The sequence below is a fragment of the Osmerus mordax genome, chromosome 2 (assembly GCF_038355195.1).
Source record: "Osmerus mordax isolate fOsmMor3 chromosome 2, fOsmMor3.pri, whole genome shotgun sequence".
Lineage (NCBI taxonomy): Eukaryota > Metazoa > Chordata > Actinopteri > Osmeriformes > Osmeridae > Osmerus > Osmerus mordax.
The window spans coordinates 15,732,116-15,744,326 of record NC_090051.1 but is presented as its reverse complement, the minus strand read 5'-3'; the positions used below and the strand labels follow the sequence as shown (position 1 = coordinate 15,744,326).

The 12,211-nt window shown below is 51.3% G+C and overlaps 1 protein-coding gene across 1 annotated transcript in view; it reads left to right on the top strand.

The window, feature by feature from the left end:
- The window catches only part of LOC136967187 (receptor tyrosine-protein kinase erbB-4-like), a 162,822-nt gene that overhangs the window by 133,950 nt on the left and 16,661 nt on the right, over positions 1-12,211 (top strand). The window contains 4 exon segments of the mRNA XM_067261102.1: positions 282-404; positions 1,173-1,185; positions 1,188-1,270; positions 3,633-3,818. Coding sequence (XP_067117203.1) covers positions 282-404; positions 1,173-1,185; positions 1,188-1,270; positions 3,633-3,818 — 405 coding nt within the window.

Here is a 12,211-nt window from a genome sequence, read left to right as displayed (position 1 = left end):
AAACAATGAGAGCCCGCACTGCACAGCTCTTCAACTCCGGCAATCATACACCCCCTTCCTTGCCGTCTCCCCCGCCCTCTCATCCTCTACCTTCGACCCTCCCGCTCCCTCTCTTTCATATATCTTCCCAACACGATGTTACACTGGTTCACATCCACAGCGGTCGACCGCCTGACTGATTGGCGCGTTGGTCGGTGGGACCGATGGTAGAATGAGTGGGATGTATTGCTGAAAGGTTCTGTGCCGGACTGACCGTGAGAATGGATCGTGTGCCCCTACAGCTGGTGGAGCCCCTGACCCCCAGTGGTACCGCCCCCAATCAAGCCCAGCTGCGCATCCTTAAAGAGACAGAACTGAAGAGGGTCAAGATCCTGGGCTCGGGGGCCTTCGGCACGGTCTACAAGGTACCATACTCGCGCACACACGCTGTCAGTTTTATTTACCTGCCTTAGGATTGAGAGCATGGGGCAGGCGACATGATGAATGAGAGCAGACACAGTTAATGGCAGGAAATGAAGACACGAGAAGGAGGATGAAGGGAAGAGAGAGAGATAGAGAGGGAGAGAGAGAGAGAGAGAGAGAATGAGAGAGATAGAGAGAGAAAGAGAGAGAGAGAGAGAGAGAGAGAGAGAGAGAGAGAGAGAGAGGAGAGAGAGAGAGAGAGAGAGAGTGAGAGAGAGAGAGGCAGGAAGGGAAATGAAAGATAGTCAGTGAGATCCCCATAGGCGAGCAGGAAGATGTAAGAGAAGAAGTCACGCCAGGTCAGACTCACTATGAGCAGGGGACAGAGGAGGATAGTAGGAGAGAAGGAAACAGAGGAGAGTTTAAGGGGGAGAATGAGATGAGAGATGAGAGATAGCAGGCCTGAGAGCAGTCCTGTTCCTGAACTGTGTGGGTTTGCAGGGAGATGCCATTCTAGCAGGCGAAGGTACTCAACCACCCCCTTCATCCTCCTCCTGCTCTCCTCCTCCTCCTCCTCTTCTTCCTCTTTCTCCTTCTCTTGTTCTTTCTCCTTTTACTCTCTTCCTACTGCTCCTCCTCCATTCCTCCTCCTCCTCTCCTCCTGCTTCTCCTCCTCTCCCTCTCCCTCTCCCTCTTCCTCCTCCTCTCCTCCTCCTCCTAATGCTCCTCCACCCCTCCTCCTCCTCCTTCTTCTCCTGTGTCTTTGCCAGGGGATCTGGGTTCCGAGGGCGAGACAGTGAAGATCCCCGTTGCCATCAAGATCCTCAACGAGACCACGGGCCCCAAGGCCAATGTGGAGTTCATGGACGTGAGTGTCATCGGGGGCCCCATACAACCCCCATACACACAACACACAACACACAGCACCACAAAACAGGTGACACGCTCCCCGGATCACACACTCCCAGGGCAGCATCCATGGCCCTGGGTCCCTGAGTACCCACTGCCATGAAACATTCAGCACTCATCTATTTCAAGGGGGAAAATGTATGTACATTTTTTTTGGAATGATCCTATTCCCCAATATGGTGATGCAATAGCTATGAAATCCTCATAGCTACTGAAGCGTCATTGCATCCTGGAGTAGGAGTGGTGTTCTATCTCAAGGTTTGACTGGGAGAGGGACCGTGTTTGTATTAGGGGGGGGTTTTTCTTGTCTTTTTTCTTCAGGCTGTCTTTGATGTGTGTGTGTGTGTGTGTGTGTACACGTGAGCATGTGTGTTAGTGTGTGCATAGCTTTTTTTTGTCACAGTTAAGAGCTTGAAAGAGAGAGCATCTCTGAGTGTATTGATCTATTCTTGCATGCATGTGTGACTGGCGTCTTCTGTGACTGTGTCCTCTATGCATGTGTCCGCCCTTCTGCTGGAAGGAACTCGTGTGTGTTTGTGTGTGTGCTTGTGGGTGTGTGTGTGTGGACAGCAGGGGTTCTAAGTGACAGCCCCCGGATGGAGCCGGCAGCGGGGCTGGGCGTATCCCACAGTGCACCAGTAGCCAGCCTCCGTGTTAATGAGCTCTCCTCCACGCGTGCCAGTAGCCCACCGGGGCAGCTGGGATAGGGGGCCCTGTCAAGCTGGACGACCAGCGTGGGGGGGAAGGACCTTCAGATGTCTTTGACTGAGCGAGAGGGGTTAACCGAAAGGGGGAAGAGAGGGAGGAGGTTGGGTGGGAGGGGAGCAGCGACACATGGAAGATGGCTTGATAGAAAGGCTAGCGGGCTGGCAGAGCCTCCGGAGCTGCCCTCCTCCACCATGACCCTCACCCGCGGCCACGGAGGGTGTAGAGGGGGCGGCGCCACGGCGCTCCCTCGTCTAAGCAGCAATCAAAACGCAGCAGCACGTGCTGCCAGATTGGACGTGAAGAGGTGGCCCCTGGCGACGGTTGGCCAATGAGCAGGCACGGCGTTTCCTCCCTGCAGCTACCGCATAGCGGGAGGATGAATGCTCATTACAGCAACTGTCTGCACGTTAGTTTGTTATGTCAGTGTGAGTGCATCTGTGTGTGTGCGTGCGTGCGTGTGTGTGGGGGTGAGTGGGTGGGGTGAGTGGGTGGGTGGGTTGGTGGGTGTATGTATGCATGCACTCACAGGCCATTTTGAGTTATTCTTTTCTAAGGCCAAAGCACTGCTCTGGGCTTTTCTTTATTACTGCAATATAAAACCTTGTGGTCCAACCTTGGAAATTGCATTTCATATTGCTATCTCTCCATTGTTTATGGAAATGGTGCTCTCCAATTTGTTTTGTTTTGCTCAATTTAATGTCTGTCCTGAGTCATGCCTCCATGGTATGTGGAATGTGTGTGTTTTTCACGTGGTTGTGCATTCTCCTCAACGCTAATGCAAAATGAGGTATAGTTGTAGGTATAGTTTTCGGTTTTCAACGTAGGCGCCCTGTCACATTGTTAATTTATATCACACTGTATCTTATGAATTGTTATTATGCCACATAATGATAAATCCACATAGGGCAGACGGAATCAAAATCGAACTCTCTCATGTGTTGGTTTGACAACGTGTGCTTTGTGTGTGTTTGCACTCACCAGAGGAGGGCCTGGGGCACTCACACACAGACACACAGACACACAGAGACACACACAGACACACGGACACACACACACCCAGACACGCGGACACACACCCCTCGATCTATGAGGGGATGCTTTAACCAACAGGCTGGGTGATGGTGATAGATGAAGCTCTCCGGCATGTAAATTTACAGGGCGGCTGAAGGGGCTCTTCTCTCCTTTACAAAGGGGCCTGATTTAAGATCGCACTGATGCCCCGCGATGTCATAGATCTGGAGCTGATAACCGAGGATTGGATTATCCAAGCAACGTGCGGCGGCGGTGGCCATAAATCCAGTCCCGGACAAGAGCAGCATTGCGCAACGTAGCTGCCTGCTCGCTATCTAACTATCTAACACATCATCATAGCTCGCTAGCCTGGCTGAGATGAGCAATAATGTGTGTGTGTCGGTGCCTGTGTGTGAGTATGTGTGTGTGCGTGGTTGCCATGGTGTTTCTATGTGCCGACATCTAAAAGTATAACAAATTGGCCGTCTAGTGCTGTGTCTGCTCGACCCAGATCATGCAGACTGGCCCAAACTGTACGCCCCATGATATGGTGCAGTGTGCACGGTTCCCCCAGGGTCTTAGTTGGTGTGTGTCTCCCCCAGGAGGCCTTGATCATGGCCAGCATGGAGCACCCCCACCTGGTGCGTCTTCTGGGGGTGTGCCTGAGCCCCACCATCCAGCTGGTGACCCAGCTCATGCCCCACGGCTGCCTGCTCGACTACGTCCACGAGCACAAGGACAACATCGGCTCGCAGCTGCTGCTCAACTGGTGTGTCCAGATCGCCAAGGTAAGGCCCACCCCCGCCCGCCCGCCCGCCCCGCAGAACTTGCAACCTCGCCGTCTCCACAGTTGAATGAATGGATATGGTGCGTGTGAGCGCGTGTGTATGGAAGCCACGGTGGAGGAAGGAAGGAAGCTGAGTTGCCTGGGAGTTTTCATTTGCGTGGCGGTGTAGGTTTGACCCTGTTTTCTCTTCCTCTCTCTCCCTTGTTCTCTCTCTCCCTCTCTCTCTCTCTCTCTCTCTCCTCTCTCTCTCTCTCTCTCTCTCTTTCTGTCTCCCTCCGTGAAAGTGTCAGTGGAAGTGTGAAAGTGTGCGTGTTTGTGTGAAAATGTATTTTGCGTGCATAAAAGTGTGATGCCGTAGCAACCCCAGGTCTACACGCAGCGCTGTCTACGAGAAAGAGAAAGACAAGCCTGCTTACCACAACGGCAACGACACAACACAGGCTGATATTCCGTCAGATGCTCCAGAATGTTCTTTTGAAGTTTGGGGGTGGGGAGGAGCGTAGCCGAGTGTCTGCGCGGGGCGTCCTTACTCTGCAGCTCCAGGAGCGTGTGCGGAAATGTCTAGAAGACACGTGACGCTCCTCGCCCACCTTCCCTTGACATGGGACACAGCCTGTTCTGTGTTGATACGGTATATCTCGAGCCCCCCCTCCCTCCCTCCTTACCCTGACGCCCCACCCACTCCCCTCTTTCCTCACACATCAGTTCCATCTGTTTTCCCCGCGCGCGGCCCGCTCATAGAAGCAGCCATCGCTCACCTGCTTATCTTTCACGCCCGCCCTCCAAGGTGAGCGTCGCACCGGCCGCTTTTCTCAAACTTCGAGGTTCTGCTCGTCAGACAGAACGTAATGTACAGTATGCGGGAGCGACCAGGGGCTCGGCGCCAGACAAACAGGTTGGAGGATCTCCCAGCGTTCTCGGCAGCGCTGTTGGGCATGTCGCTGTCTAGTCCTGTTCATGTCACGTTCCCAGTGTTGGCTACCTCAGAGCACCCCTCCCTGCCGACTCAGCCTTTTTAAACATTGAGGAGCCCATTCGCTGTGAGCCCGGCGAATTACTAGAGAGTCTACTGGAGTGAAATGAAGATGTCTGTGTCTATTTGACAGATTTTCAAACGTAATGTTTTTCTTCAGAGGGCAGGCAGGCGGCGGGATGTGAGGGATGGCAGGCAGGCAGGCAGCAAGACAGACAGACAGACAGACAAGTAGGTAGACAGACAAGCAGCTAGACAGACAGGCAGGCAGACTGGCAGGCAGCCTTGTCACTTTCTTCCATTTCAGCCCAGTGTAACCAAACACATTTGAAGATGAGAAGTTGAAGTTGGAATGGCAGAGAGCCTGTGTGATGGATGCTGGCTGGATTGGAGGACTGTGTACGTGTGTGTGTATTTGTGTGTGCGTGTGTATGTGCGTGTGTATGTGCGTGTGTATGTGTGTGTGTATGCGTTTGTTTCTGATGGCTCAAAGTCTTGAGAAAACAGAAAGGTCACCCAGCCAGCCAGCCAGACCCACTCCTGAGACCCAAGATTTAATATCTTAGACAAATATGTCTGTTGCACACACACACTCTCTCTCTCTGCTGTTGGGGTCTGTAGGTGGGATGTATCCTTGGTAAAGTTCTCATCCATTGGTTAAAGTTTGAAAAAGAATACACTTATGATTATGCCCCAATAAGGGTGTATTTACATTAATATTTATAACAACTCCGACTATATATTTAATTGTATCATGCTGAGAAACAGCATATGTGCATTGGATGGCAATTTATCACAACCCACAAATGGCCGTGTGACAAAGCCAGATTTGTGGTTCTGTGTCCATGCACATAAATAAATATACTCCTGCTGTGAATACCTGTCAACAACACAGTTATGTATTATTCATAAATGGTAGCTATGATAATACATTATTAACAAGCATCCTATTATACATATCAAGTATGTATTGTTTAGCCCAGGTACTTTAGTGTTGCTGTTTCTACAGCTGGTTGTAATGCGATTACTCGGCCCTCAGAGACAACAGGTAATGGGTCAAAGGCATGAGAAAAACCTGCAAGGAACACACAAGCACATGCACACACACACACACACGTGCACATGCACACACACACACACGTGCACACCTGTACACACACATGCACACATGCACACACACATACGTGCACAGATGCACACACACACATAGTTGTGTGATCCACACATCCGTATGCACATAGCTGTGTTCCATGCACACACACACACACACACACACATACACACACACACAGCATCCTTACATTCTTTTTTTCCCTCTACTTCTACTCTTTAACTTTGGTCTTTCTGTTCTCTGTGGTGTGTACATCTAATACAATCACATTACTACTGTGCTGCAAGGTGCCACAGTGGACTTGTTAAACTGCAAAAGTAGTACTAAATGTTCCAACGTGCCAAGTCTAGCTACAGTGCAGTAACACTGTGGTTTGGATGCAGTAGGGGTGAGTTTGAATTTATAGGAAGAAATCTGCTCCTGACTTCTATCCTGCCATTTTGCTTCTGCTGTGTGTGTGTGCGTGATTGTGTGTGTGTGTGTGTGTGTGTGTGTGTGGGTGTGTGCGTGGGGGTGTGTGTGTACTGTAGGTTCAGTGATCCTCAGGGTCATTTCCCTGTGAAAACTATACACCCAAACTATGCAAACATTCCACACCACCTCATTACATACAGTACACCCAGGGTCCCTCTGTCTGTCTCTCTGTCTGTCTCTGTCTAGCTTCTGTCAGTCACCCAGTCTGTCTGTCTCTGTCTAGCTTCTGTCAGTCACCCAGTCTGTCTGTCTCTGTCTAGCTTCTGTCAGTCACCCAGTCTGTCTGTCTCTGTCTAGCTTCTGTCAGTCACCCAGTCTGTCTGTCTCTGTCTAGCTTCTGTCAGTCACCCAGTCTGTCTGTCTCTGTCTAGCTTCTGTCAGTCACCCAGTCTGTCTGTCTCTCTGTCTGTCTCTGTCTAGCTTCTGGTCAGTCACCCAGTCTGTCTGTCTCTGTCTAGCTTCTGTCAGTCACACAGTCTGTCTGTCTCTGTCTAGCTTCTGTCAGTCACCCAGTCTGTCTGTCTCTCTGTCTGTCTCTGTCTAGCTTCTGTCAGTCACCCAGTCTGTCTGTCTCTGTCTAGCTTCTGTCAGTCACACAGTCTGTCTGTCTCTGTCTAGCTTCTGTCAGTCACCCAGTCTGTCTGTCTCTCTGTCTAGCTTCTGTCAGTCACCCAGTCTGTCTGTCTCTGTCTAGCTTCTGTCAGTCACCCAGTCTGTCTGTCTCTGTCTAGCTTCTGTCAGTCACCCAGTCTGTCTGTCTCTGTCTAGCTTCTGTCAGTCACCCAGTCTGTTTGTCTCTGTCTAGCTTCTGTCAGTCACCCAGTCTGTTTGTCTCTGTCTAGCTTCTGTCAGTCACCCAGTCTGTCTGTCTCTCTGTATATCTGTCTATGTCTGTCTATTTGTCTGTCTGTCCCATCACTAGTTTCCTATAAGCTCTCAGCTTTTGCTCAGTCTTTCTTTTTTGCTAGTGTTATCTCTGTCTGTCATTCGCTCCCTTTCTCTCCCTCTCTCTCTCTCTCTCCCTCTCTCTCTCTCTCTCTCTCTCTCTCTCTCTCTCTCTCTCCCTCTCCTCTCTTTCTTCTAAAGGGAGGGGAGGACTCCCCCTGCTCGGATCTCATCCCAGAGGACATGGATCAGAGCAGAGCAGGCCTTTGATACTGGCCTTAGATATGGCACACTGACAAGTACACCCCCCCACCTCCCTCCCCCCCCCCCCTTTCCTCGCAATTATCACTGCAGCTTTTCTTACGATCTGCACTTTATGTTCCTGTAGAGACCCTGACAGTCACTCTTCCTGAACAACCAAATATAATGTTTGTGTACCTACAGTTCCAGTGCACTTCCAGCCTAACTCCTTCATTTCTCTGAGATGAAGATCTCTCCATAAGGATACTTTAGAGAAGAAAGACAAAACAATAGCGTTTCATTCGATAGATGCTCTTCTGCGAACACTGCAGAGTACCTAGAAGCCCGCACCTGTGTGTCCTTCCCTGAAGCCATCGAATGAAAGAAAAGCTCAGTCTTTGATACAGCAGGCATGAGTAAATACTAAGTACAATCGGTAGTAGGATAAATAAAGAATCGTAAGATGTTTCACACTCACACACTGTAGATACGGCCTGTATTTCTGTCTCTGTTGCTCATGCAAGCACACACACACATGCACACACAGAGATAGAAATCCGCACACAAGCTTAAGATGGATGAGTGCAGGTAAGGTGCGAGGGCAATTGAGGACTGAGGCAGGTCACACAATAGATGAAGGTCCTGGCATAGGTGGCACACTTAGACAGCAAAGACAAATGACAGACTGCCAGAATCACGCCACGCGCGCACACAAACACTCTATACACACACAGACTCTCTCACACACACACACACACCCACACACACGTGAACGCCCAAACAAGCACACTCACACAAGCACACTCGTTTTGGATTCTCTGCTTCATCCCCTCCACTCTCCCCGTTGGGGGTTCCTTGATCTCTCTTCCTCAGTCTATCTCCCCGTCGCTGTATCCTTCCCTCTCAAGCACGCACGCAGATGGATATCATACATGCTCACCTGCACACATGAAACCACCCAAGGGAAAAAGGGGTACTTGTCACATAATTACATTACCGAGTTAAAACGGGGGGCCGTTTTCATTCCTAATTAACGAGGTTAGACGTGTGTCGCGCCGCACGCGGCTCTTCTTCTCTGGTTGAGATGGCAACGATCAATTGCCTCCTCACAAAGGTAATTACAGTGGCGCCTCTGCAGGATAAAGAGTTTGCAGAACCTCAGGGAGTCCCGACCTATTGTAGCTAAGAAGCTCAGTCGGTGTGCTGTTTCCTGGCCTTTCCTCTTCCTCGCCCTCGTCCCTGACACGTCTCAGTCCTACTCCACGGGCGGAGCCGCGTTCACTGTATGCACGTCGTGTACGCTCACACCTGGGCGGAGTAGGGAAATAGTGTGAACTGTGCGACTGTGCTTCTAATTGGTTCACCAACACTCAAACACATGCACAACACATCTATCCCCCACTTTGTGTTCTCTTCATGGTTTCCTCTTGAATCAAATTCTCCATACCTACGCCTGGTTGTGAGAGTGAACGGGTGCGGTTATCTCCCTGTGTGTGTGTGTGTGCGAGTGTGCGTGTGTGTCTTCCTTATCGAACCCATGACCAGGGCACGGTCCCAGTGCTGAGGTACAGTGGACCTTGATGAGGGAACGAGCAGCCCTTAAACACATTTAACAGGCCATCCACAAACCGAGCGACATTCAATGGCTCGGCCTCAAGATAATATCTCCTGAATTATAAACGGTGATTGCAAAGAAAGCAATCAAAGTTGAGTGCTGTGAGCGTGCGTTTCTGTGGTTTAACGCTGTCAGCCTTGCCGTATCGGCCGCAGTGCAATTCGTCGTAAACAATAATGGGTTTGGCTGATTGTTTAGCTGTTTCATTGGGTCAAGTCGGCCATATTTACGGCAGCCTGCCATCTGCCGTGTTGAGGTGTGTGGATATGGGAGAGACAAACATGGCCTTGCATCTAAAGTCTCTCTCTCTCTCTCTCTCTCTCTCTCTCTCTCTCTCTCTCTCTCTCTCTCTCTCTCTCTCTCTCTCTCTCTCCCTCTCTCCCTCTCTCTCTTTCTCTCTCTCCCCCTCTCTCCCTCTATCTATCACATTGTCTATTTTTTCTCTCTCTCTCTCTCTCTCTCTCTCTCTCTCTCTCTCGCTCTCTCTCTCTCTCTCTCTCTCTCTCTCTCTCTCTCTCTGCTGTCTAGCCCTCTCTCTCCCTCTCTCTCTTTCTCTCTCTCCCCCTCTCTCCCTCTATCTATCACATTGTCTATTTTCTCTCTCTCTCTCTCTCTCTCTCTCTCTCTCTCTCTCTCTCTCTCTCTCTCTCTCTCTCTCTCTCTCTCTCTCTCTCTCTCTCTCTCTCTCTCTCTCTCTCTCTCTCTCTCTCTGCTGTCTAGCCCTCTCTCTCTCTCTCTCTCTCTCTCTCTCTCCCTCTCTTTCTCTCTCTCCCCCTCTCTCCCTCTATCTGTCACATTGTCTATTTTTTCTCTCTCTCTCTCTCTCTCTCTCTCTCTCTCTCTCTCTCTCTCTCTCTCTCTCTCTGCTGTCTAGCCCTCTCTCTCTCAACTTTCTCTACATTTTGACGTGCTCGTGCCCATGGGTATGTTTAGAGTGTGCGTGGAGTGGTGACTGAATTGGCTGTGTCTGTACGTTGATTGGCTCGGAGCCTTAGGGATCAACAGAACGCTGTCAGGGCTGTTTCCATTTGTGTGAGTCTTCCCCCCCCCCTCTTTCTCTTACCTGCCTCCCCTCCCTCCAGTCACACAGTTCAACCGGCTGCTCCTCGGCTAAACCGCCATTCGGATGAGTCGAGCCAATCAGAAAATATGGAATTAGGTTCGGACTGTCTCTGGTGAGGAGTTGTACCAGCTACTTTGTTTTCGAATCCCCAACTTTGACAGCAATTTTCGATGAGCGCCGGTCCTACTCGGTGGATATTATGCACGGGAGCAGTATCGCCCAGCCTCTCACGGGTGCCCTCCTGGCTCATCACAGCTCAAGGTTGCGGTGGTTCTCGTCTCCTCCGAGGCCCCATGCCGGAGGGAGCAGAGAGATAGGGAGCGCTGGTGGACGTGTCTACCCCCCCCCCCCCCTCTCCTCCATGTCAGATCGGCGGGTGCTCACCGTCAGCCTGTTATCATGGACAACACAGCTCCGCCCCCCCCCCCCCCGCCTACACCCCCTCATAACACCCCCTTTGTTGAGCCTGGTGTGCTATGTGGAGGCACGTTGCTCCCCCTCCCCCTGGACCAACCAGAGGTCCTCTCCATGTCTGCCCGTGGCTTCATCCACCTGCCTTTCAGTTAGTCCATCGCCTGTCTGTCTATCTGCACAGCCCTTGACTCCCCCCCCCCTCCCCCCCCTCCCCCCCCTCCCCCCCCCTCCCCCCCCTCTCCCCCCTCCCCCCGGAGCAAAGAGAGAGTGCCCTGCAATGTCGATTGCTTCTCCACTCCACCCTCGACTAGGCTGACACCCACGCACGCACACACACACACACACACATTCACGCGGCTCACCGGGAGCAGACAGGTGTGTATTATTTACTGTGGCCTGAGGATGCAAGTCCCCACAGAATGAGCAAACAGTGTCTGAGTGAGCTGACCTGCTGGACCCAGCAGCCTCAGGACAGGCTGGGAGAGAGAGAGAGGGAGCTGGTCTGAAGGCAGCTCTCAGAGCGTCGTGTTCCACTCGAGATATTTCCCCCCACGTATCAACCGAGCGACCGACAGACACGTGTGCTGTGGAAGAGTGCGTCGGGCGCGTGGGCCTCGTTACCTATGGTTACATGGATGGGCACCCATCCTTCCCTCTAATGAAAGCAGCCTAATGACATGCTGACGCTGTACGTGAGGAGATTGTATGGATTTTCCTGCCCCCCCCCCCACACACACACACACACACACACGCACACAGGCACATACACACGCATGCAGTCTCCTTGTAAATACATAAACCTGGGGTTGCCAAACACCTTCCTTTCCACAGATCCCTCACGGATCACAGATGATAATACTCTCATTACACCCCACTCAGATAGCACTACGATGACAGTCCCAGTGATTACCATCATTATTATCATTTCTTTATTACAGTTAATTATTCCACATCCTAAGGAGGCCGTTAATGGACTCCCTCCTTTCATCTTCTACCAGGCTGCGGTTCTGTTTCCCCCTCCCTGCAGGCCCGTTCTCTGCACTCTCCCTAAGCGCTGACAAGGCGTCACCAGCGGCTCACAGTGCCGACTATAAGGCCTGACAAATTGAGCTGTAAATTGTGAAGCTCACGGCCCAATTAGCAGCAAGTAGCCGTGTTAAAAGGAGGGGCCGGGAGTAAACAGCACATCGTGATTGACGGGGTCTGAGAAAGAAATGCGCGCGAGAAACATATTTCCTTGCCCCCTCTCTACCACTCTATGGAGTGAGTAGAGATTGGTAATCATCTCTATTGCCTCTGTGAGTACCATGGAGGACCTGGATTGAATATGGACTTATTTTGAAACCAGGAGGTGGGCTTGATTTTGATTGCCTTCCATTCAGCATGTCACGGACCTCTCCGTTTGCGTCTGACTTGTTCAATCAAGTGCACCGCCAGAGTCCTCAACTGGGTTTGGTGAGATGAGTATCAGGGGCATAAAAGTACAGTGTAAGCCTTGTGTCCTGGATCAATTGTACTGCTCTGCCACTAGGGGCAGTCTATTCTGAGAGGGTTGGTTAAAGCTACACTGTGTGCACTCTTCAGGGCTTTTTTTGATGAGGAGCTGGGGTAGGCCTTGA